We start from the raw sequence: 25229 nt of genomic DNA, 5'->3' as shown, positions 1-25229 counted from the left end.
TATCTGGCCTACTGATCCTACTGTCCAAATGGGGAAACCGAGGCCCAAAAAGGGAGCGTGGAGGCCCAGGGTCACCCTTGGACACTTTGCCCTATTCTTACCCTCATCGCTTCCCCTCACCCAGAATACCCCCATCCGTAACCTCCATCTTTCATTCCAGCCACCCATCTATTCCAACAAGCCCCGCCCCAAAGAACAACCGAGGCCCCGCCCCGGATCTTGTTAATAAGTCCCCACGAGGCCCCGCCCATGGTGTTATGCAAATAAGGTGCCAGGAGGCTCCGCTCCTCGTTCCGTTCCGCAGCGGAGTCTGTGCAGCGCACAGAGGCTGGCCCACTGTATCTCCATTTGTGCGTCCGCCAGCCTGGCCAGCAGTCAGTCTGTCCGTCCCGTTGCGCCAGTGAAGACTAGGCAGAACCCGAGCTCAGGCGCAGCAGGCTCGACCCGGTGAGGAGGAGGGGCTTGAAGCGCCCCCTGTACCCTCTCTCGGGGGCTTCCCACCCTCGGTCTTTCTCTCTAGCTCGCCTGTTGGTCCTGTTCCCTGCGGGTCCAGCGTGGAGGTGGGGAAGAGGGGAACTGGAGCTTGGGGACCGGCCTGGTGGAGAGGAGTATGGGGAGGGGACTGCACGCTTGAGAAGCCAAGCAGTGGTGGTGAGGGTGATTGGAATTGTATGGTTGTTATTATATATCAATGTTTGGTTGTGTAACTGTCATTGTGTGTCTGTATAGCTGTGATTGTGTGGTTTCTGGAATGTCGATGTGGTGTGTCTGAGATTGCCTCCTATGGCTGCCATTGTGTGGCTGTCATCGTGGATATCATTCATGGTGTGTGTGTGGCTGTGTTATTGCAATGGCTATAGCTGTGATTGTATGACTGTCTTGGTATCTGTATGAATGTGTGTATATGACTGTCATGTGTAGCTGCTGTTGTGTGTTTCTTCTGATGGTGTAGAGGGGTCATTTTACACATGTAATGTGTGGCTATGATCATATGCATTTCTTGTGTGGCAGTGTGACTATGTGTGTGAGCCTGTCATGTTCCATATATGTGCCCTTGTGTGGCCATGTGGCTGTGGTCGTGGGTAGCACCATGTTTCAGCTATGGCTGTCAATGTGGATGAGAACTGTTCATGTGTGTGGCTGTCACTGAATGCCTTGTTATTAGGGGTGTGACACTATGACTGGTTCTTTGACCCCCATTGTGTGATGACTCTCTTTTTGATGTGACTCTTACATGTGTTGGCAGCCCTGAATCTACATCCCTGAGAAGTGAGGACTCATGTGGGGCTGTGTGTGGAGCTGAGGTGTGTAGAGGACCTTTTGCTATGTTCCTATGACTGTGTCTTAGGGGGGTGCTGTTTGAGCTGTGTGGGTGTTTGTGACCGTCTGTGTGCACACTGTGCCATGTGTGTATGCACGAGTATGCAGTTATGTGTGTAGTGGGTTCTGGGCACCTGTCTGAATGAGTGGGCCTGCCTTGTTCACCACAAGGCTGGCACCCAGCACACTGATGGAACGCAGCAGGCACTTGGTCCACGCTGGTGAGATGGATGAATGCTGGCCCATAATGTGTGTGTGTGGGGGGTGGAGGCTGTGGCTGAGTTGTGTACTCTGCGGGTACCAGCATGGGTGATTGTGTCTCTGGGAGGGTGAGGAGGCTGTGGCCAGGTAGACAGCTGGGACCTCTAGCAGCATTTACCCCACATGTTACACTGAAGAGCAAGCCTCGTGGATGGAGCACTGGACCCAGAGTGCCTACCCTCACCTACCTGCGCCTAAGTTTCCTCATCTGTGCAATGGGGGTGACCATCACTGTCCTGCTGGCTGTCAGGAGTGGCTGTGAGTCCGTGGGCTTGGCAGCCACCTGTAGGAAGCCATAGGGCTCCTTCACAGGTGAGGCTGGGCTGGGACACCGGTGTCAAGCAGGTGTGACTGCTAGCTTTTCAGTGCTGGGGGGTATGGGGCAACAGGTGGTGAGCAGAGAGCCCCCTAGTGATTCAGGGAGGCAGATGGGCTGGAAGAAGGTAGAGAGGGAGAGGCACCTGGGAGGGAAGGAGGGCCTGGCTATTAGCCACAAACCATAGGGTCAGGAGAAAGGCCACTGTGGGCCATAGAAGAAGAGGCTCAGGGGAGGAGCCTGGTAGAGGTAGAAGACATGGAGTATGAAATCCCTGTAAAGCATGTGGGGAAAGAGAACAGGGTCCCCTAAAACTGGTGGGGATGAGGACCCTTCTAATGGATCCTTCTCCATGTGGGAGGTGTCCCCATTAAGCTGGAGAATTCTCTTCTAAAGGCCTTGATAAGGAGGAGAATCCCTCCTAAAAGGTATGGGTCAGAATCTCCTATTTTATAGGGGGTGAAGACCACTAGAGAATCTTTGGGGTCCCCCGCACCAACAGGCTGAGCTGAGGGGGTTGTGTCAGGGGAGGCTAGTGTCTCCAAAGGGCAGGGGCAGGGCCAAAACTTGGATATGCAGAGGTGTGGCCAGAGGACTCCACTAGGGCCAGTGACCTGAGCCTACCACTAGGCCCCACCCTGGCCACCCCATGCCCTCCCCACCTCCGCAGGCCAAGGCCTTCACCATGGCGGGAGGGAGACCTCAGCTGAAGAGGAGTTTCTCCATTATTCCCTGCTTTGTCTTCGTGGAGGTGAGGAGCCCAATATCTCCTTCAGACCCTCAGTAGGGAGGGGGTGTACTTGCCTTCCTGTCCCCTCTCTGCCCAACCTCAGTCCCCTTCATTCTGGCCAGGTCCCTTTCTGGACTGGTTTATCCATCTCCCTGGTTCCATTCCTGCCTTCTCTCTCCCTGATCTCTCACCCCCTGTCTCTGAGTGACGTGAGAGCACTGTTCCCTTTTCTTGAGATGTGGTTATGAGCTTGGACTCAGAAGTGGTACTTCCAGGGTTCCAGTCTCATTCTTCCCATCCTTACTTTGAGACTGGGCATTTCACATACTCCCCGAACTTTAGTTTCCTCTTCTGTCAAATGGGTGTATTTAGAAGGTAAAAGGTATTCATTCACAGAAGACATTTAGTATGACAATGACACCTGCCCACAGTGTGGTAGCTGCTAGTCCTGCTAGTATTATTTCCCTGGTCATCTACCACTCTACCACCCACCATCTCTGTATCTCTCTGGCCATATCTCAGCTGTGTCCTCACTCTCTCTCCTCAATCCCATTTCTTCTTTCCTTCTCTCTCTATTCTACCATTCTAGTCCCTTCTCTTTTCTTTGCCTTTTCTCTTTCTCCTACTCTCTTTTCTCTCCATTCCTCTTCATTTTCTGTCTTTTCTCTTTCTTTGTTTCCATCTCTGTCTCTTTTCTTTACTTTGTGCCTCCTAGACCCTGACATTTCTCTAGTCCCGTTCCTCACTTCTTTGTCCCTTTCAATCATTTTATCTCCCCCAGTCTTGATCACTGTCTATCTCTCTTCGCCTTCTCTCTGTCTCCATGTCTTTATGTGTGTCTCTCTCTCTTCCCCCATATCCCCAGCTTGGGCCTGACCTTCTCCCTTCTTTCTCTCCATCTCTCTTTCTACCCTGGCTGGGTGGCAGTCAGTGCTGCTGGGCGTGGTGGTCCTACTCGCTTATCGTCTGGAGTTCACGGACACCTTCCCTGTGCATACCCAGGGCTTCTTTTGTTACGACAGTACTTACGCCAAGCCCTACCCGGGGCCTGAGGCTGCCAGTCGAGCACCTCCTGCGCTTATCTATGCTCTGGTCACCGCTGGGCCCACCCTCACGGTGAGACTGGGTGTAGCCTTGGTAGATTGTGGGAGGACCTTCCAGGATGCTGGAGGGTTAGGGGGAGGTGGGCAGAGAGCTGGGTTTGAAGGCCAGGAAGACCTTGTTTTGGTCTTGCCCACAGATCTTGCTGGGGGAGTTGGCACGTGCCTTTTTCCCTGCACCACCCTCAGCCATCCCAGTCATTGGGGAAAGCACCATCGTGTCTGGAGCCTGCTGCCGCTTCAGTCCCCCGCTGAGGAGGCTGGTTCGCTTCCTGGGTAAGTAACAGGGCCAGGGTTCAGTGCCACAAAGGGATAAGGCCAGGCTCAGCCATAATCAGGATTACAGGGGGGAAAGGACCTAGAATTGTTATGATGGTATCTTCAGGGGCAAAAAGGGACTTGGGCTCAAGTCAACCATGATGGAGGTCTTAGGGACATGGATGGGGCCTAAGTCAACCATGGCAACTTGTAAGGGGAGGGCCCCAAATTGCCACAAGGAGGATCTCAGTCAGAAAAGGGGGACACAGGTGCAGGCTAAACGCCATGGGTCTCACGGAGATGAGACCTTGACTGTGCTTTAAATGTACTCCCAGCCACAATAGGTGGCCATGTGCTAGGGGAGGGGGCACAGCTCATCCATAATGGTGGTCCCTGTGGCAGAGGGTTGGCCTTCCAGCTCTGCCTTATTGGTGATCCAGAGGAGAAATGAGCAACACAGTAATAGCAAGTCTGGGCCAGGTATAAAGACGCCCAGAGCCCAACCTGTGGTCGTGCAGTGGATAAAGCATTGACCTGGAATGCTGAGGTCGCCGGTTTGAAACCCTGGGCTTGCACTGTCAAGGCACATATGGAAGTGCTCCCCCCTCCTTCCGTCTCTTTCTCTCTCCCCCTGCCTCTCTAAAGTGAATAATAATTAAAAAAAAAAGAGGCCCAGAAATGCTATCAGGGTGATCCTAGGAGGCCCCAAGCATGGATCTAATACTGATGTAATGCAATGTTGTTGAGGGGTCCTAGCCCAGGTATAATAGGGTTCCAGGGGAGGACTCACTTCTGACATAGTAATAATCTCAGAGGGACAGAGGCGAGAGGCTCAGAGTGCCATCATGATGGCCCAGCTACAATGGGGTACAACATTAAGGGGAAGCCCAGGTGCTTTAATGGTGGTCACAGGAACAAGGAGACAGGGCCCAGATGAGTCATAAGGGAGCTCACAGAAGGTAAGCTACTGTGGCAGTAGGGCCCCCAACATGAACCCCCTTTCCTACCCCATACCCAGGGGTCTACTCCTTCGGCCTCTTCACCACGACCATCTTCGCCAACGCAGGGCAGGTGGTGACTGGCAACCCCACACCGCACTTCCTGTCTGTGTGCCGTCCCAACTATACAGCTCTGGGCTGCCTGCCGCCCTCACCAGACCGGCCAGGGCCCGACCGCTTTGTCACCGATCAGGGTGCCTGCGTTGGCAGCCCCAGCCTGGTGGCCGCAGCGCGCCGAGCCTTCCCCTGCAAGGACGCTGCCCTTTGCGCCTATGCGGTTACCTACACGGCGGTGAGCCCCAAAGTGGGAGCGCAGCAGTGGTGGGCGGCCAGTGGGCAGGAGGCCACCTAGGCCTAGCGCCTCCAATTTCAACCCTGGTCATGCCACCCCCCAGTGCTGTTAGTCTGCCTGTGAGGTGGAGTCTACACAGCGGACCCTGGTCACACCCCCGAGTCTGCCTATTGCGTTGTTTTTCACTGCGCCTTTTGTTGTCTGGCACTGCCTCCCAACCCAGTAATGCCACGCGCAATGGAAGGCTGTTGGCTCCTTCCTGTAAAATAAGGACACGGAGTCTGGAGCCTAGCCATGTCCCCAGGATGTTACAGGCCCTGGATATTGGCTGGGTGACTGGGTAGGCGGGCTTTCCTGGAGCCCTTGCCTCCTGGAGTCCTCAACCACCCACCCGCTTTGTCCTCACCCTTCATTATCTTGGCTATGCCCATGACTGCTCTCTGCTAAGACTTCCTGACTCTCCTTTGCTTTCCCCTGGTTACACCCCATGCTGCTTTGACTCCTTTTTCTGGAGTTTGAGTATCTGCTTCTATTTCAGTTAGTGGTCCCTCGAGTTGGGATTTCATCTTATGGAGCTGCTAGACCCCGTGTTGGGCCCTGTCTCCACCCTCTGGATCTGTAGCCACGCCCTAGCCCAGCAAAGGCCTTTCCCCGTCTGTGACTAGTCCCTGGGAGATCCCACGCAGAGCTCCACTGCTCTCTGGTGATCTGACCATGCCCCTATCGCAGCAAGGGCACACTGACAGTCCGTGACTTCATCCCCTGAACTCCTGTCCCCTGGCTCTGTTCCCTGGAGCCCCTGACCACATCTTCAACCCCAATGCCGATCCTAGGGATTTTTGCCATGCGCCCTAGTCCTGAACGCAGTGGCTACTTGGGTTCGGTCATTGCGACCCCTGTGTCCCCTGACTAGTCTGGCTCCTGCAGATGTACGTGACACTAGTGTTCCGCGTGAAGGGCTCCCGCCTGGTCAAACCCTCACTCTGCCTGGCCCTGTTGTGCCCCGCCTTCCTGGTGGGTGTGGTCCGCGTGGCAGAGTACCGCAACCACTGGTCGGATGTGCTGGCTGGCTTCCTGACCGGAGCGGCCATTGCCACCTTTCTGGTGAGTCCCCTTTGCATCCATTCTGGTATGAGACACCCTCTATCAGCTCCCTGACCCTAGAGGGAAGACTGCATGATTTTGAAGGGTGTGGATTTTGTGACCTTGGACAAATCTTTAACCTTACCCGGTCTGGATATTCATCTGTGAAATGGGATAACAGGACCTGGATCAGGGAGATGTGAATGAGGTACTTTCTTTGAGTGCAAATTTTAAGGGGGTACTAAAGCACTCAATAACTCAAATAATATTTTACTGAAACTTTTAAAAAATCAAAATTAGGCCCTGGCCGGTTGGTTCAGTGGTAGAGCGTTGGCCTGGCGTGCGAGGGACCTGGGTTCGATTCCCGGCCAGGGCACATAGGAGAAGCGCCCATTTGCTTCTCCACCACCCCCCTCCTTCCTCTCTGTCTCTCTCTTCCCCTCCCGCAGCCAAGGCTCCATTGGAGCAAAGATGGCCCGGGCACTGGGGATGGCTCCCTGGCCTCTGCCCCAGGTGCTAGAGTGGCTCTGGTCATGGCAGAGCGTCGCCCCTTGGTGGGCGTGCCGGGTGGATCCCGGTCGGGCGCATGCGGGAGTCTGTCTGACTGTCTCTCCCCGTTTCCAGCTTCAGAAAATACAAAAAACAAAAATCAAAATTAATGCAAAAATATCAAAAAATTCAATAAAGGCAGGATCAGATCCTGCCCTTGCACAACTTAGTCTTACTTGGCTCTTCCTGGTCCCAGTCCTGTGGAATAAATAATAATAGTAGCTACCTTTTAGTAAAGTGGAAAGAATATAGTAAGCACCATCAAAATGTTAGCTGTCTTTGAAACCTGAGCCTGTTTCCTTATCTGAAAAATGGGAATGGTATTTACCACATTCTTACCGTATTAGCCTCAACATGCCTTTCTCCTCTGTTCTAGGTCACCTGTGTTGTGCACAACTTCCAGAGCCGGCCACCCTCTGGCCGAAGGCTCTCCCCTTGGGAGGGCCTGAGCCAAGCCCCCACCATGGACAGCCCCCTCGAAAAGTTAAGTGTGGCCCAGGTAAGGGAGGCCGGGGACTGCTCCCGGCTGGAGAGGGTGGTGGGTGGAGGAGGACCAAAAAGGCAGGTAGTCAGGCAGGAGGTGGGGGACTCTCAGGGCCATGAGGATGTGGGGAGATGACTCATCTCTGTGGACATAAGACCTGGGGGACAGTCCCACAGAATAGAAGGGTTTGCCTCCTCTCTCCCTGCCAAGGGGACATGGTTATCCTGAGAATCTGGTTGTCTTTTCCATTGGGCTGTCTGCCCAATGAGCCCCTCATGTTGTGGCCAAGAGATGGCTAGCCCCATCCCTCTGCCTCTTTGTCTCAGGAACCTGAGGCCTACAGGCCGCATTCGACACCGGCACGGCTCACCCCATCCAGTGAGTGTTGAGGGAACGGGGGGGGGGGGGTGGTAAATGGGGAAACCTCCAGATGGCAGTTACTGCCACAGAGGTCTCACCTCCTCCGTGCTTTCTAATTCTTTGACCTCTGACTCCCAGAGCCGCAGAACTGCGCCCGCCGTGGCCACCTGATCCCAAGCTGCGTGTCCTCCAGGGCTCCAGCCATGTGTTCGTCACCCCGTGTGCCCCGCCCTCGATTGAGATCTGAGCCAACGCCCCTGCCGCTGCCCCTTCCCCTGCCAGCACCAACCCCCAGCCAAGGCCCTTCACCCTCCTCTCCTGGGCCTGGGGGTCCAGGCGGGGGTGGTGGATGTGGCCGGAAGCTGCTGCTGCCCACACCCCTGCTACGGGACCTGTACACCCTTAGTGGACTCTATCCTTCCCCCTTCCACCGGGACAATTTCAGCCCTTACCTGTTTGCTAGCCGTGACCACCTGCTGTGAGGCCCAACCACACACCCAGAATCTGCCCAGTCCTCATTTCTTCCCTGCCACGCATGTGTGTGCGTGCGCCATGTGAGTGCCAAAGCCCCCTGTCCCCGAACCAGCCAGGCCTGGTCATCAGGGAATGGCTGGAAGGACATTTGGGGAACCCCCTGCCTCTCTTGCCCTCTCGGACATCCAAGTGGGAATAACTGGGAGGTGGGTCCTTGCCCTCTAGGATTGCCCATTTAAAGGCCAAACCCTGACCCCATTGGCCACTGCCTAGCCAATGGGAGCCTCTAGTTTTTGAATTCTAACCAAAAGGAGTTTACTTCAGCCACTGGGAGCCTACTCTTCACTTCTTAGAATCCTCAGGCAAGAGGGCAACTCCAGCCAGTGTTCAGCTAAATGAACAACTAATGAGTCCTTGGTTTTCAGAATTTCTAGGGTGGGTGGGTATGATTCCAGCCAATGGGGGACCACCCATGTCTAAATATGTGCAAAATTGAGGAGAGAGATGAGGTCATCTTTTGTAATTGGGTCTTCTCTCCTCAGGATCAGAATCTAGCCAGAGGGTGGGGTCAGGCTCTGCTATGGCAGAGTCCTTGGGGAACCCCTTCCCCTCTCAGTTCCTCCACCATGTGAACCCTCTCACCCAGTCCCTCCTAACTCCCTACTTATGCAGGGCATGTCCAGTTTAGAGGTTTTGTGGTTCAGGGTGCTGTCTCCCTTTGCCTGTGCCCCAAGGTCACCACAAACCCTTCTATTATTTATTAGGGCTGTGGGAAAGGACTTATTTTCTTGGAACCCACTCCTGTTCTTCAAACTGCCCCCATGCCTCAGCCTCATGCAGATGTGCCATCATGGGGGGTATGGGTGGAACAGAGGGCTCCCCATCCCCAGGGGCAACTAAAGGCAGTGGGCAGAGGAGACACACTCCCTTTCCTGCCCCCTCCTCATCTTTAATAAAGACCTGTTTGTAACAGAAGTTTGGCCTCATGCCTTCCTTCCCTGGGTGTTGGAGTGCTGAGGACTTTGTGGGTCTAGGTGTTGGTGAGGCTGGGTGTGGGTGTACTGTTACAATGTATCTGAGGGCGAGTGTGGAAAGGCAGTGTGGGGCTGGGCAGCAACTTAGGTTTAAATATTGGCTCAGCATTTCTTGGCCTCAGAAAAGTTAATTAACCTCTCTGTGCCCTTGTTTCTTCATTTTGAAATGCAAACCCACAAGTCATATGTAAGGCAACAAGCCCACAGTGAGGGTCCTCACATGACTGTCTTCCCCAGGCAGCTGCCCTGTCTTTTACCATGGTCAGGTTGTTGAGGGCACAGGGACTAGGATGAGGAGACTCTGATGGTCCTGATAGTTAGGGGGGTACTGAGGGCAGTAGGAACCTCAAAGCCAACCCCTGGATGCAGGGGTGAAAGCAGGGGTTCTGACTATGAGGTTGTGCTGAGGATCTAGCAGAGACCAGGGAGACTAGGAGAGGCAGGGAACCACAGACACACACTCTACCATGGCTCTGAGGTGCTTCAGACAGGTCATTCAGGTCATGGAGTCATCCAGGGGCCAGAAAAAGTAAGACTTCATTCATTCATTCATTCAACAAACACTAGGGAGCACCTACTGTATGCTAGGTGCTGTGTAGTTAACAGATATGAAGTTCTGTCCTAATGGAGCTCACATTCTATTACATAAGAGACAACAGTAAACAAGATACACAAGCTATATACAGAACGACAACCTCTGTAGAGAGCCATTGCGTCTGAATGCATCCAGCCTACGTGCAGCTGAGAGCAGAGGAAGGGCCTTACTCAACCTTGAGTGACCTGGCAAGGCAAGGTCACTGAAACAACTTGAAGGCTGTTCGTGGCATTGATGCCAAAAGCAGGGTCAGCGGTGACATAATGGATAGAGTGTCGGACTGGGACAACAAAGGACCCAGGTTCGAAGCCCCAAGAGATTGCCAGCCTGAAAACAGGCTTGGAGTCATTGTGTCTCCATCAGAGCACAATGTCTCCCTGGCCCAAACTCTATCTGTGTCTCTGTGTTTCCCTTAATCATCCATTGCCCCCACTCAGGTCTTCACTTCCCCACTCTGGTCACGGCAACCCCAAATTTCAAAAAGGTATGAAAACAAAAACTTTTTCATAACTCTTTTCTGACAAAATTCTGTCCTGAACTGACATGAATGAGGTTATTATAGCTTTTATTTAACTTGATGTGAATATTCTTATGTTTCATTGAGAAGGTGTTTAATTTTGAGATATTTCCCAGACACCACTATACAACACATAGTATTTGCACCTTAGTAACTTTTGAAAGTCTGAAGAATTCCGAATTCCAAACTCTAGGATCACAGATTTGGGTCAGGAATTGGGATCTCTGATATGTTAGATATTGATAAGTGATAAGGAGAAAACTCAAGCTAGAGAAGACAATGAGACAACTGGGAGAGAGACACAGTTTGCAATTTAAAGTGAGTGGTCAGGGAATTTCTTTCTGAGGAGATAATACTGAAGATGAGGTGTGAAGGAGAGGAGAAAGGGAGCTGTTAAAATACCAGGGGTAGCCTAACCAGGTGGTGGCGCAGTGGATAGAGCGTCGGACTGGGATGCAGAAGGACCCAGGTTCAAGACCCCGAGGTCGCCAGCTTGAGCGCAGGCTCATCTGGCTTGAGCAAAGAGCTCACCAGCTTGGACCCAAGGTTGCTGGCTCCAGCAGGGGGTTACTCGGTCTGCTGAAGGCCCACGGTCAAGGCACATGTGAGAAAGCAATCAATGAACAACTAAGAAGTCCCAACGTGCAACGAGAAACTGATGATTGATGCTTCTCATCTCTCTCTGTTCCTGTCTGTTTGTCCCTGTCTATCTCTGCCTCTGTAAAAAAAAATTAAAAATGGCCCTGGCCGGTTGGCTCAGCGGTAGAGCGTCGGCCTGGCGTGTGGGGGACCCGGGTTCGATTCCCGGCCAGGGCACATAGGAGAGGCGCCCATTTGCTTCTCCACCACCCCCCTCCTTCCTCTCTGTCTCTCTCTTCCCCTCCCGCAGCCTGGGCTCCATTGGAGCAAGGATGGCCCAGGCGCTGGGGATGGCTCCTTGGCCTCTGCCCCAGGCGCTAGAGTGGCTCTGGTCGCGGCAGAGTGACACCCCCCCCCCCGGAGGGGCAGAGCATCGCCCCCTGGTGGGCAGAGCGTCGCCCCTGGTGGGCGTGCCAGGTGGATCCCGGTCGGTCGGGTGCATGCGGGAGTCTGTCTGACTGTCTCTCCCCGTTTCCAGCTTCAGAAATTAAAAAATAAAAAATAAATAAAAAAAAAAAAACCCATACACACACACACACACACACACACACACACACACACACACCAGGGGTGGCAGAAGGAGCATTTCAAGCACGAAGGCCCTGAGATGAGAGTATGCCTGCTATGTTCAGGGAACAGCATGGAGAATGGCTGGAATGGAGGGAGAAGGAGTTGGTGAGCCTGGCTATGGACCATAGGGAATGAGATGGGACCCTAGGGCAGAGGAGAGACAGATTCCTGAAGCCCCTGCTTCATTGACCAGGGCTCTTGTTTCCTGGGCTCCCACCCCTGAGACCCTCCTGTCCTGTGGTCCCTCCTGTCTTACAGCTGCCTCCACGTGGGCTAGGAAGGAAACAAAAGTTCAGCACGGTGGACAGCACCTCAGACAATCCTGTTGGCGCTGTCCTTGGTCCTGAAGTTAAGCACGGGACAGGAAAGGGTTAAATAGGGGTTGCAGGACAAAAGAATTGTCTGGGCCTGCTAGAGAGAGTAATGACAGTAGCCCGGGCCTTGCCTACATCCCCATACTAGGATAGGTAACCTTGGATAGAGAATCCAGACTAAGATGTACTTGCTTATTCAAAAGCTTTCCTGACGTAACCTCGTGGGTCTCACAGCATCTCAAATTCAGCTCAACCAAAATGGAGCTCCGCTTTAGAATGTAAATCAGACCATGACCCTCCTCTGCTCAAACCCTCCTGTCGATCCCCACGGCACTCTGTGTAAAAGCCAAAGTTCTGCCCTGGCCGGATAGCTTGATTGGTTAGAGCATTGTTCTAATATGCAAAGGTTGGGGTTCAATCAGGGCACACATAGGGAAAAAAGGGTGTTTTGGTCTTGCTTTCTATATCCCTTCCTCTCTCTCTAAAATCAATCAATAACTTTTTTTAATAGTCAAAGTTCTCCCAATGCATTAGGGTCTTTCTTTGCAGTTGCAGGTGCCTTCACCTGGAATGTCTTCCCCACATATCTGCATGATTCACTCCATCACCCCCTTCAAGCCTTTTCTCAGCTGTCAACTTCTCATTGAGGTCTTCCCCTACCACGCTATTCAAAATTATATATATATGTATATATATATATATATATACACATATATAATTATATATGTCAAACAATTGGTTCTCCCCATTTTCTTTCCCTGTGCAAAAATTTTTTTGCATGCATTTAACATCTGCTCACAGACTATTTAAATTCCTCATTATGATTAATGGTCATTATCTTCTCCCTCATGAGCAATGTCAGCTCAGAGACTTTGTCATATATTCACTGCTGAATTCCAAGTGCCCAAAAGAGGGCCTGGCATACAAGAAGTACTCAATAAATATTTGTTAAATAAGTTAACTTGAGGATGCTGATAAGTGAGGGAGAAGCACAGACTGTCCCTGAGCCATCCAATTCCCCACCCCCTCACACATCAATCCTCCCTCCTCCAAGGAGCTCCTCTATCTTCAGTGTCCTTCTGTCAGGACATGAAGACAGGATTCTGAGAAGTGAAAGAAAGAAGTACTGTTTGCATGAGATATATGCCAAACTTCTGCATCTCTGCCAATGTACTCACTAGCCTACATTTATGAGCATCTATTGTGTACCAGGTGCTCATCTAGGAGCTGGGGAGCCAACAGTGAACAAAAGTAAGACCCTACCTTGGAGGACATTCTAGTGGGGAAAGAGGCAATAAAATAAATACATAACATCAAAAGTTATAAGGTATTTGAAGATAAAGACAGATAAGCAGTTAAAGAGTGGAGCATGTTCATCTTACACAGATGTCAGGGAAAACCTCTCTGACCAAGTCATATTTGAGCAGAGAATGGAGTAGAAAAACAAGTCACAGGAATATCTGGAAGCTGGGTGCTCTAGGCAGGGGTAGAGCAAATGCAAAGACCTGAGGTGAGACTGTATTTAGCATGCTTCCATGTATGTAACTCTGTGAGACTTCTGGGTGCTTGTGCATTTGGAGTGTTACAAACTGAGGTGAATCATGGGTTGTGTATCTGTTGGGGGAGGCTGAGGTGGTGCCTTTGACCAAGTGATATAACAGTGTACCTCACTTCTGTGTGCATAGAAAAAGCTGCAGGAACATAAAATAGAAGGAAATGTGTGTGTGTGTGTGTGTGTGTGTGTGTGTGTGTGTGTGTGTGTGTGTAAGCTGCCAGAATACCAGCTGAAAGGAAAAGTGTCTCTGTGTGGTGGCAATGGTATGATTGTATCAGTGTGTTCTGGTATGTGCGCAAGGGAAGGATGTGGGGTGTGAAGGTAGGAGAGTGTGTGAATAAGATGCTTTGTGTCAGAATAGGATGTGAGCATCAGGGTGATGTGGATTCTGGAAGCAGAATATATGTGGAGATGCCATGGAGTGTGTGTGTGTGTGTGTGTGTGTGTGTGTGTGTGTGTGTGTAGGGGTGTGGAATACCAAGCTGTGAGAGTGGGTGTATTGGGGATGTTGTGGAGCTGTGTTCTGGTCCCAGAGGGAGAGAGAAAGCCCAGGAAATAATCTCAGTTCCACCCTGCCCCTGGGTCTCCTGGCAACGGCACTACTTTGAAGTTACCAGGCGACAGAGTTGCCAGGGCAACAGGGCCAGTGAGTAGCAGCTCCGGGGCAAAGTCTTGGTGAAGAGGCCCAGCCTGCCATCTCTTGATCACTTGTTCCTACTTCTCTCCCACTTTCTCACCAATTCTATCTTCTTCATTCATTTATTTAACAAGGATCCAGGGTGGGGCAAAAGTAGATTTACAGCTGTGAGTACATGAAAGTTTATTCTTGTATTATTATTTATTAATTATTGTATTATTTTTCATATGAACAACTGTAAACCTACTTTTACCCCACCATGTATCCTCATTAAATAAATCACTGACATGAGGTGAGCTAGTTAGTCACTGTTCAGGTCGCTGGAGTTACTGAGTAAACAAAGTAAAAATGGTTTCAGTCTCCCAGCTCCTATTTCTTTGTTTCTCCTTGCCCATTCTTTGTTCTGTGGTGCTGACTCCCGCCCTCCCCTGTCCCTTATCCCTGGCGGGACTCAAGGAGCCCCTAGGCCAGTGAGGGAGCCAGTTAAAACTCCTCACAGACCTTCAGAGACACCTTCTTTTTAAATTAAAAAAAAACATTTTTTTTTTATTGCCTGACTAGGCGGTGGCGCAGTGGATAGAGCGTCGGACTGGGATGCGGAAGACCCAGGTTCGAGACCCCAAGGTCACCAGCTTGAGCGAGGGCTCATCTGGTTTGAGCAAAAAAAAAGCTCACCAACTTGAACCCAAGGTCGCTGGCTTGAGCAAGGGGTTACTCGGTCTGCTGTAGCCCCACAGTCAAGGCACATACGAGAAAGCAATCAATGGACAACTAAGGTGTCGCAACAAAAAAACTAATGATTGATGCTTCTCATCTCTCTCCGTTCCTGTCTGTCTGTCCCTGTCTATCCCTCTCTCTGACTCTTTAAAAAAAAAATTATTGATTTGAGAGAGAAACATCAATTTGTTGTTCCACTTACTTATGCATTTATTGGTTGACACTTATATGTGCCCTGACTGGGGATCAAACCTGCAACCTTAGCATATCGGGAGTACACTCCAATCAACTGAACTATCCAACCAGGGCTCAGAGACAGCTTCTGATGTTTTGCACACAAATGTCCCTGAGCCAGCAGCCCTCAACAGACACTTGTGCCAGTACTCAAACCCAGAGAGAGATAAGTATACAGCTCCTCCATCTCTTCGCTTCTCAACTGTCATTGCGTGACATCAGAAGAAACGCACATAGACACATGCCCATCTCAATATTCTCTGCAATATCGAGCTCCATTTTGCAGGTGAGCAAACTGAGTCTAGGAGACTTGAGTGTGTCACTTATTGGGGAGGGCCCGTTCCCTCCAACTCTCACAGCTTAGATCTGTCTAATTAGCTGCCAATAATACAATATGTAGTACAGTATTTGTGCTGCTTCCCTATGCGGACTCAATCAAGGAGAGGGCCTTTTCCCCTTTAAACTGCCGCATTCCTTCCTCAGACTACGTTAATTGTTCCTTCAGCAGTATAGAAGCTAGCAAAGGCGGATCTTCATTTTGATGGACAGATCCATAGACCAACGGAGAAGCTAAATGCACTGTAACCAACGAGGTACCGACCTGGGTGGGATTAAGGGGAGGAACGGGCTGCCGATTGGACAAAGGTACGTTGTGAATGGCGGAGACGCTGAGGCGGATGCTAAGCCTGGGTAGGGCTGCCGGGCCCAGGGAGGATGACGCAGCGGAGGCTGGGTCGCCTTTGCTGCTGCTCGGCGGCCCAGGATCTGGAAAGACAGCGCTATTATTCGCGGCGGCCCTGGAGGCAGCAGGCGAGGGCCGAGGCCCCGTCCTCTTCCTGACCCGCAGGCCTCTGCAAAGCCTGCCCCACAGGACGCCGGCGGCACTCGATCCCCTGCGCCTTCAGGTAACAGGGCGACGCGACCTGAGGCGGACCAGTCAGTAGCGGGGCGGATCGAGGATTGAGTGATAAATAGACCAATGGCGGGGACGTAGTAAGGGCAAGCCGAAACAGCCGTTCTAGGGCGGAGTCAGGAATGAGCTAGTGGCGGGATTTGTGAGGGCTTATTAAAATGAAGTGAGAGACTACCCAGTGAAGGGGCGGAGTTAGCGAAAGGCGGTGCCCAAAGGGTGTGGTCAAGGCTGGTAAGGAGCGGGAATAACCCTGTTTGCGGTCCTGACGCGAGTTGGTTCCGAGGAACCCGGAGTCAATGATGGGGTCAGACTGGGAAGGCTAAGGGTGGGCTTTGCGTGTAAAGATTGCCCTAGAGATTTGGCAAAAAGGCATTCCTTGCTTTGAGGGCGTACTCTCTCTTTTTGCAATAGTAAATCTTACCACTATCGCTAAAAAGAAAAGAAAAGACATACTGTACCTTGTTCTGAACTAATACCGGGCAATGATGAGTGATAGGTAATAAAAAAGGGAGGGGGGAACAGAAGAATATACTGGACCTCTCTCAGCTGCCTCACTCTGGAACTAGCTGTCTGGGGAGAGAGAGCCTCATCCAGGAAAGTATGCAAGGAAAAGGCTGTTAAAGCCAGGAGCCTGACTTTCTGTGCCCTTTCCTTTTTTTCTCTCCTGCTAGAAGATCCATTTCCGGTACCCACCCTCAACCCGTGAGCTCCTTCAGCTCCTGTGCTCTGCCCATGAGGCCCGGGGACCAGCCCCCTTCCTTCTGTTGCTCGATGGCCTGGAGGAGTACCTAGCTGAAGACCTGGAGCCCCAGGAAGCTGCCTACCTGGCTGCCCTGCTTCTGGACACAGCTGCCCACTTCGGTCACCAGTTTGGGCCTGGCCAAGGCTGTGGACTCATTGTGGCCCTCCAGACCCAGGAGGAAGAGGTCAGTGGGGATGCCCTGCAGCTGTCTATTCTCCAGAGGTATTTTCCTGCCCGGTGCTGGCTGCAGCCAGATACATCAGGCTCAAGACAGCGCAGCTTCAGAGCCTGTCTGGAGCCAGGCGGACTGGGCCACAAGGCAGAATGGTGTGTGACTTTCCAACCAGATGGAGAGATGACAATCACACCATGGCCTACCCAAGCTGGTGACCCCAACTCAGACAAGGGATCAAGATCTGGAGGCCAGTCCTGAGCTTTGGTGTGTGACCATCTCCCTATGCCTCTTTCCTGTAGCTAGAATAACGCCTCAGGGAGATAGAGATTTTTAAAAACCTAAAGAAAGTAAAGTGGTTTTTTCTTCTTTAAAAATAGCATTATCATGTACACATTGTACCCTATCAACATATTGTTTAGTTTTGCTGTTTTGAACTTTATAAAAAGTTTTACGAAAAATATTTTTGATAAGCATCGACCTGGAATACTGAGGTTACCTGTTCGAAGCCCTAGGATTGCCCAGTCAAGGCACATATGGGAGTTGATGCTTCCTGCTCCTCCTTCCTTCTCTCTCTTTCTCTCTCCTTACTAAAATAAATAAATTAAAAAAAAAGATTTTTGAGACTTCCTTCTTCTCCCTCTCAACACTGTTACTAAGAATTAGCTACAGACAAGGCAGTGGTGCAGTGGATAGAGCGTCAGACTAGGACGCAAGAGGACCCAGGTTTGAAACCCCGAGGTCGCCGGCTTGAGCACGGGCTCACCAGCTTGAGTGCGAGGTCGCTGGGTTGAGCACGGATCATAGACGTGACCCCATGGTCACTGGTTTGAGCCCAAAGGTCTCTGGCTTGAGCAAGGGGTCACTTGCTCTTCTGTAGCCCCCAGGTCAAGGCACATATGAGAAAGCAATCAATGAACAACTAAGGTGCTGCAGTGAGGAATTGAGGCTTCTCATCTCTCTCCCTTCCTGTCTATCCCTCTGTCTCTGTCATACAAAATTAAATCAGCTACATTTTCTATTTCATTCTTTTTCCCTACTGCATATAATTTCATGGTGACTATACCCCAATATATTCATCAAATTAACTTACTGCTATGAACATTTCTTGCCCATACATGCTGGTGTAGGCTATTTACCTAGAAGTGGAAATGCTGCAGCAGAAGGTATGCATATGTTCAGCTTTCATAAGTTATATCAGATAACTTTTAAAAAGTGGTTAAACTTGCCCTGGCCAGGTAGCTCAGTTGATTGAGCATTGTCCGAATACATCACAGTTGCAGGTTCAGTCAATGGTCAGAGCACATACAAGAATCAACCAATGACAGTATATATAAGTGGAAGAACATATCGATGTTTCTCTCTCTTGTTCTCTCTCTCCCTCTCTAAAACAAAATAAAAAAAAAAAATAAAAAAAAAGTGGTTAAGACCCTGGCCGGTTGGCTTAGTGGTAGAGCGTCGGCCTGGCGTGCAGGGGACCCGGGTTCGATTCCCGGCCAGGGCACATAGGAGAAGCACCCATTTGCTTCTCCACCCCCCTCCCCTCCTTCCTCTCTGTCTCTCTCTTCCCCTCCCGCAGCCAAGGCTCCATTGGAGCAAAGATGGCCCGGGCGCTGGGGATGGCTCCTTGGCCTCTGCCCCAGGTGCTAGAGTGGCTCTGGTCTTGGCAGAGTGATGCCCCAGAGGGGCAGAGCATTGCCCCCTGGTGGGCAGAGCGTCGCCCCTGGTGGGCGTGCTGGGTGGATCCCGGTCTGGCGCATGCGAGAGTCTGTCTGACTGTCTCTCCCTGTTTCCAGCTTCAGAAAAATACAAAAAAAAAAAAAAAGTGGTTAAACTTGCCTGACCTATGGTGGCCCAGTGAATAAAGCATCAACCTAGACTGCTGAGGTTGCCAATTTGAAACCCTGGGCTTGCCTGGTCAAGGTACATATGGGAATTGATGCTTCCTGCTCCTCCTCCCTTCTCTCTCTCTCTCTCACCTCTCTAAATAAATAAAATGGGTTTTTTTAAAAAATGGTTAAACTTGAACTCCCATTGAGCCACTTGATGACATTTGGTGCTATTAGAATGCTTTTTAGAATGAGGCCTTGATGTAGAATAAAGCTCTATGAATTAATGTTATTACTGTTGTTATTAGTGCCAGAGACAAGCTAGAGGCCCATTAACAGCCTTCCTCTCCCTGGGCATACAGCTAAACTTCACTTCCCAGCCATCCATGGGTCTAGCTGGGGCCATATAACCATTTCTGGCCTGTGGAATTTGTGAAGAGAGGGAGCCCACTTCTAGGCTATATCCCTAAAATGGCCCACAGAATTCTCTCTCCCTTTACTTGCTGGTTGGCAGAATGCAGAGGGTCCATCTAAAGACCCCAGGGTGGTATTGGAGGATGGTGAAGCTACAGACTGGAAGAGTCTGGGCTTCTGATTCATCTCAGGAATGGCTGCCCACCCGTTTGAACTGAGATATGAGAGAGAAACTACTAATTGTGTTAAACCACTCAGATTTAGAAGTTGTTTCTTTTGCAGCTAGTGTAACTTACAGTGGCTGATTCATTTTATTATGATTATTCAGATTTCCAGGTCCTGAATTTCAGACTGAGCTCACAGCCTTTTAAACTGCTCTTCATGTACTCGCTTTGGCAGCACATATACTAAACTGCTCTTCATATGGCCTAGCCATAGGAGGCGCTATATATATTATACATTTAAAAATACTGCAAGGTTGTGACTTCCTGAGTAGGATGGATTAGGCACACAACCAGGTCAGAAATGCCCCCAGTCCTAAGAGAGGCCTTGCCAACCCTGCCAGATCAGTCTTAAGCCTGGACTAGCACTTGAGGTCATACTGGGTGCCCAAGCCTCTGAGGACTAGAGTCCTAGGAGCAGGCCACATAGCTGGAGGGTGAAGTCTCAGGGGCTGGGATGAAGCTATTCTCATAAGGGTTGGAATAGGCACCATTGGATGAGCCCCCCTTGACTCCCTGGGAGCCTCCTGAGCTATAGTCAGTTGAGATGCCAGAGTCTGACACCACAAGGTACAGGTACTTTAGGTGGGGTGGGGTGGGGGGTAGCTCAGGGGGCAGTGCCCTTGGGCGCAAGAGCTGGGAACTGGGGTCCAGGATGGTGTACTCAAAGCTGGCAGCCGAAGCCCCCTCTGGTTTCAGGGCCAAAACAGATGAGCAGAAGGATGCTTCTGAGCCTTCGTCCACGGCTGCTATGTCCAAATCACCACCAGACCGTGGGGACTCCTCGCTGGGTGGGCTCTGGGGCAGCAACCACTTGTCCAGCACCAGGTAAGTGTCCTGGGCATGTTCATTGCCCACCGGCTCCAGCAGGGACCCCTCACCGTTGGCCCCTGGTTCCACTGTTTGTGTCACCCCCCAGCAGCGCTCAGAGAGGACTTCCAGAGGGGTGGGTATGTCCTCTACGAAGGGAGTACAGGGGCTCCACCACAGACAGCCGTCATTCTGATACAGCCACAGCTGGGAAAACAGTACCAGCCATCTCTGAGACCTGAGGTTTGGCCACAGGAACAGGGAAGTTGCAGGCCCTGAGGAAACAACCAGACCACCTACCTGGAAGTTACCCTTGTGGGTGGTGAAAAGGCCTTCAAATTCACTCTCAGGACTTGGGATGCCAGGCCAGATCTTCTGCTTCAGAGCCCTGGTGAAAAAAAAAATAAATACATGGGCATATGTCATTGAGTACATCCCCTCTGTATCCAGTCATAGGGGCACATACTCCTAGCCCCTGACAATCGTGATGAAAGCAGAAGAGTGCATAGGGGAAATGGAATAGGGGCTTTGGCCGAAACATCTGTAGGGCCCTACAGGAAGCAACTGAAACAGTGTTTTGAAGAATGTGTTCAATACACACTGCCTCACCCCTCTAAACTTGGCCCAGGCTTGCCTGGAGGTCCATTATGTAACTTCTCTCACTCCTTCCCGTGATTCCCCAATGCATTAAGAATAAAATCCAGTCTCCTCCCCACAGCCCTGCAGACAACCCTGCATATATTCACCCCTTTTACCTCATTCATCTCATCATCCACCATTCCCTCTTCAAACACTCTGTGTTAGCAATAGAGTTCTTCTTGCAGCTGCTTCAATGTTCTAAGCTCATTACCATCTCAGGGCCCTTGCACTTGTTTCTTCTCCCTGCTTTTCACATGGTTGCTTCCTTTTACCTTCAGATTTCCACTCTGATGTCACATCCCAGAGGTCTTACCTAACCATGTGTCATGTCCCCATATCTCACTTGTTTCTGTGATATCATTCATCACAATTTATAGTCAAATATCAAGCTTTGGGCAGTGGCAGTATCATAGCAAATGAGGTTTATCCAAGGCATGATTATTGCTAAATAGAATCAAATATCTGTTGGTTCCCTTGTTTGTTGTCTGACTCGATGAGATCCACAAGATCAGGGAGGGATATGTCTGGCTTGTTCTCTACTTTCTCCCCAGTGTCTAACACATAGTTGACACTCAATATGTATTTTCCAACCAAATAAATGAACAGGACCTTGAAAGGCAGCTAGGAGATTGCTGAGTGGAAAAGGCAGAAAGAACAATCCATGCGGAAGGAACAGCATGTGCCAAGGCTTGGGGGTGTGAAACCACATGGGATGTGCTTAGAATTACAAAAACCTCAGGATGACTGGTCATATCATAAAGCATCTGAGGAGCTTAACAGGGATGGGAAGACACTCAAGGGCTTAAATCTTTCCATTAAGCCCATCTCGTTGATGAAATTGGATAAAGGAACTTGCAAAGGAATCTAAAAAGGGGCAGTCACTGAGGTAGAAGGGAAACAAGATGAGCTGTCCCCCAGAGCAGAATATTTTAACTAAGAGTCTGGGTCTTGTCTGACTTGCATCCTTGCCCTAACGCTGACTTCTCACTGTGTGACCTTGGGTAGGTGCCTCCCTCCCTCTGAGAGGAAGTTTCCACAGCGAAAGGGGGACGTTGGTGGGGGGGGGGGGGTCTGGACCATGTGCCCGAATGGGGTGCTCACCGGCGGTGGGAGAGGAGGGCGAGCACGGCCAGCAGCAGCAGGATGAGCACGAGGATAAGGGAGAGCGTCAGGATGAGCGGGTCCAGGTCTGGAGAACCGGGAATAGGTCAAGGCAATGGGCTTGCCCATGCTCAGCCCCAGCCCCTTCTACACCCCTACCTGGGGCCTCACCACTAGCTGTCAACAGCGACGCAGGCTCCGACCAAGCACTCCAGAAGCCGTCAAAGCTCGGCTCCGCCATACGTGCGCGGACCATGAAAGTGTAACGCGTTCCTCGCCGCAGATTGCTTAGCACACACTCAGTACGGCCATCCAGTATCTCTACCTAAGGGCGGGGCCCGGTGAGAGGCGTGGCCAATACAGGAGAGGCAAACAGACATGGAGGGGGCGGAGCCCTGAAGGCTTTGGGATAAAGATTCAGGTAGACTGGGAAGGCAGTGAGAAAGGTCCTTTATCGGTGGGCGTGGAGCTGGTTTGTGTGCCAGGGCAATGGGTTGTCTGACATCTGGAGCGGGACCTGGAGGGGTTGGGCCATAGTGACCCTCTTGGGGGGACTCAGAGGGGCTGGACCTTTGGGGTAGCCTTGGCGCAGGCAGGTAGTGACGATCCTCACCCTCCGTGCACTCCCTGTGGCGCTGCCTGCGGAGATGTTCACCTCGTAGCGGACGAGGCTCGCCATGGGTGCCCCAGGCGGTGGGAACCAGCGCAGTACCACGTGGCCGCCCTCATCTGCTCGCCGCGCTTCGAGCCCCGTCGGGGGATCCAGGAGCACTACCAAGAAAGGTAGCTCAGGCCCTGGCCGGTTGGCTCAGCGGTAGAGCGTCGGTCTGGCGTGCGGGGGACCCGGGTTCGATTCCCGGCCAGGGCACATAGGAGAAAAGCCCATTTGCTTCTCCATTTGCTTCTCCACCCCCCCCCTTCCTCTCTGTCTCTCTCTTCCCCTCCCGCAGCCAAGGCTCCATTGGAGCAAAGATGGCCTGGGTGCTGGGGATGGCTCCCTTGGCCTCTGCCCCAGGCGCTAGAGTGGCTCTGGTCGCGGCAGAGCGACGCCCCGGAGGGGCAGAGCATCGCCCCCTGGTGGGCGTGCCGGGTGGATCCCGGTCGGGCGCATGCGGGAGTCTGTCTGTCTCTCCCCGTTTCCAGCTTCAGAAAAATACAAAAAAAAAAAAAAAAAAAAAAAAAGAAAGGTAGCTCAGGTGGGCGCAGACGGAGACGCTCTTTCAACCACTCCCCCATTCCCGGAGAACTTACCCACTTCGTTGATCTGGATAACACGGCGGTAGCGTGGGGCACCCGACGAGGCCGCTGTGACGCGCAACTCTAAGGGTACGAAGCTCGACGTGTCGGCAGTAGGCAGTGAGCACCAGAAGCGCACCGCTCCGCGGGCTGTGGGCGCCTGGTGCAGGCGGCACGGCTTCCACTGCTCACCTCTGTGTGCGGAGGAACCGGGAGAGAAGGGAGCAAAATAAGTGGTGGTGACCCGACCGTGGTTTCATTTTGGTCACTACCACGAGAGGGCGTCTCAGCCCCATGTACGCGACGCCTTAGACCTGATTTAGAGGTTGTCCCAGCCCTCTGTTCGGAGACGCGCTCCAGCGGTGATAGCCGGAATGTTCCAGCCCCCGCCACTGGTGGTTGTGTCAGCCCTGAACCCGCGGGCTTCCTACCAAGTAGGGGAGGTGCCTACCGGTCCCGGCCGCACCCGCCCCCTCCACTTGTGGGGGCGTCTGTCTGCCGGGTCAGACTGACTCACTCGAGCTGGTAGGAGAAGCTGTAGTTGTCTGGGCTGACCCCGGCGCTTGCAGCTTCTTCCCAGAAACACACCAAGTCCTCCAACCGCTCGGTAAAGCACAGAAGCTCTTCGGGCCCGCGGGCCACCAGCAGGGCCGCTGGAAGTGTGTGTGTGTGGGGGGGGGGGGGGTACAAGGGGTCAGGGGAGCCGAGCCCTGTTTTCGGACCACAGAGCCCTCCCCCTTTCCCGCCGCCTGTGCGGACAGATAAGACAAAAGCCCCACCCAGCTCTCTACCCCGTGGGGCGCCGGAGGGATACGCAGAGGTAGTGCCTCCAGAACTCCCAAGCGCAGGTTACTTTCCTTACTGTTGCCGCCATACATACTCGCCCACCCCCCAACTCTCTGAACTGAGCGCAGCACTCAAGGCTTCGGTCTCCCGCTGCACGGCCTGCCCCAGCCTAGGACAAGAGAGCCCGTGGGTGTGTGTAGAGGAGGCAGGGCCCCCTATCGGCTCCTGCAGGCTCCCGGCCGCCCGATAGCGCTAACCGTGCCCCCCGCCCCCCTCCCTCTACCCAGCCGCACTAGGGATCTGGTGCCCGCACGCCAACCGTGTTTACAGTCGCCTGCGGCCCGGCCCCTCTGACTCGGACCCGGGCTTCTTCCTTTCTCCCCGACTGGAGGGTCCGCTGGTCCTTTCCCCTCAGGGACTCTAGACCGCGGAGCCCAGACCCAGCACCACTCCTGCTCCATTAGGATGTAGCATGTCCCAGGCTCCCCGAAAAGATAAAATAGGAACCTTACGTTTTTTTCCAGCGTTGCCCCAGAACTCAGTCTGGGGACTTAGACCCGGCATGCCTCACCAGAACCCGCTCTAGAGGTTCAGACACCCAGGCTGGAAGTTCAGGCCCGAGCACTGTCCTCCAGGACCCAGTGTAGGGGTCCACACACAGCTCCATCCTTCCTTACCTTTGATTTCAAACTTGGGACCAGGGGAGTTGGGAGGGGGAGCCAAGGTGGCCCCGGTGAGCAGGAGACAGAGGGAGCCGACTCCGGGCCAGAGGGGCGCCCCTAAGTGATCCATGATGAAGCCCCTGCCACCGGGGGCCCAGAGCTCCTGCCCCACGCTTCCTCCACCTCTGGCTCAGTCCACAGCTGCCTCCGCCGGACACAGCTGACCAGGCCCTTCCCGGCCAGGCGCCTCCAAGTGGCAGCTGCCCCGAGGGGGCGGGACCAGCAGGGAGCCTGGGCTGAGATAAGCGGGAGGCTGTAGCCCTGCCAGGCCCCGCAGGAGGGGGCAGGGGCCCTCTCGAGCTCCTGCTACTGCGCGGGGGTGTGTGGTGGTGGTGGTGGTGGTGAACAGCTTTGGTTTCTGTGGCCAAAACACTTTCTTGCTGTGTGACCCTGGACAGGTGACCTACCTTATCTGAGCTTCAGCCTCCTCATCTGTAAAATTTGGCTTGGCATGTAGCAAACATTCCAAAAATGTAAGCTACTGATGTTATCAGGTAATCAGCATCTCTTGCCAGTCTGGGTAGTAATAAATAATAATGGTAATAGTGATAATGGCCTGACCTGTGGTGGCGCAGTGGATAAAGTGTCGACCTGGAAATGCTGAGGT

At 52.4% G+C, this 25229-nt stretch overlaps 3 protein-coding genes and 1 pseudogene across 7 annotated transcripts; 3 read left to right on the top strand and 1 right to left on the bottom strand.

Moving 5' to 3' along the window:
• Positions 1-1797: 1797 nt before the first annotated feature.
• Positions 1798-9200, top strand: PLPPR2 (phospholipid phosphatase related 2). Of its 5 annotated transcripts, none has more exons than XM_066345823.1 (9): positions 1798-1839; positions 2568-2648; positions 3630-3743; positions 3868-4003; positions 5004-5275; positions 6203-6379; positions 7284-7406; positions 7718-7769; positions 7890-9200. In XM_066345823.1, the coding sequence occupies exons 2-9, from the start codon at positions 2583-2585 to the stop codon at positions 8231-8233; spliced, it is 1284 nt and encodes a 427-aa protein (XP_066201920.1). In that variant the 5' UTR covers positions 1798-1839; positions 2568-2582; the 3' UTR covers positions 8234-9200. The 5 variants fall into 5 exon arrangements, with proteins under 5 accessions (XP_066201920.1, XP_066201919.1, XP_066201930.1 ...); XM_066345822.1 differs by lacking the exon at positions 1798-1839 and adding an exon at positions 1842-1893; XM_066345833.1 differs by lacking the exon at positions 1798-1839 and adding an exon at positions 1842-1893 and having other exon boundaries at positions 7284-7390; positions 7890-8045.
• Positions 9201-15692: 6492 nt separating this feature from the next.
• SWSAP1 (SWIM-type zinc finger 7 associated protein 1) lies at positions 15693-17481 on the top strand. The gene is made up of 2 exons (XM_066345814.1): positions 15693-15942; positions 16622-17481. Exons 1-2 carry the CDS (start codon positions 15694-15696, stop codon positions 17123-17125), a joined length of 753 nt encoding a protein of 250 aa, XP_066201911.1. The 5' UTR covers position 15693; the 3' UTR covers positions 17126-17481.
• Positions 17482-19395: 1914 nt separating this feature from the next.
• EPOR (erythropoietin receptor) lies at positions 19396-24837 on the bottom strand. The gene is made up of 8 exons (XM_066345806.1): positions 24578-24837; positions 23632-23767; positions 23130-23308; positions 22492-22649; positions 22050-22203; positions 21879-21966; positions 20439-20526; positions 19396-20345 (listed from the first exon to the last, which is right to left on the bottom strand). Exons 1-8 carry the CDS (start codon positions 24690-24692, stop codon positions 19740-19742), a joined length of 1524 nt encoding a protein of 507 aa, XP_066201903.1. The 5' UTR covers positions 24693-24837; the 3' UTR covers positions 19396-19739.
• LOC136390163 (U4 spliceosomal RNA) lies at positions 21165-21316 on the top strand (annotated as a pseudogene).
• Positions 24838-25229: the final 392 nt, after the last annotated feature.

The sequence above is a fragment of the Saccopteryx leptura genome, chromosome 1 (genome assembly GCF_036850995.1).
Source record: "Saccopteryx leptura isolate mSacLep1 chromosome 1, mSacLep1_pri_phased_curated, whole genome shotgun sequence".
Classification (NCBI taxonomy): Eukaryota; Metazoa; Chordata; class Mammalia; order Chiroptera; family Emballonuridae; genus Saccopteryx; species Saccopteryx leptura.
The sequence above is the reverse complement of the archived record's forward strand: the minus strand, read 5'-3'. Positions and strand labels throughout refer to the sequence as shown.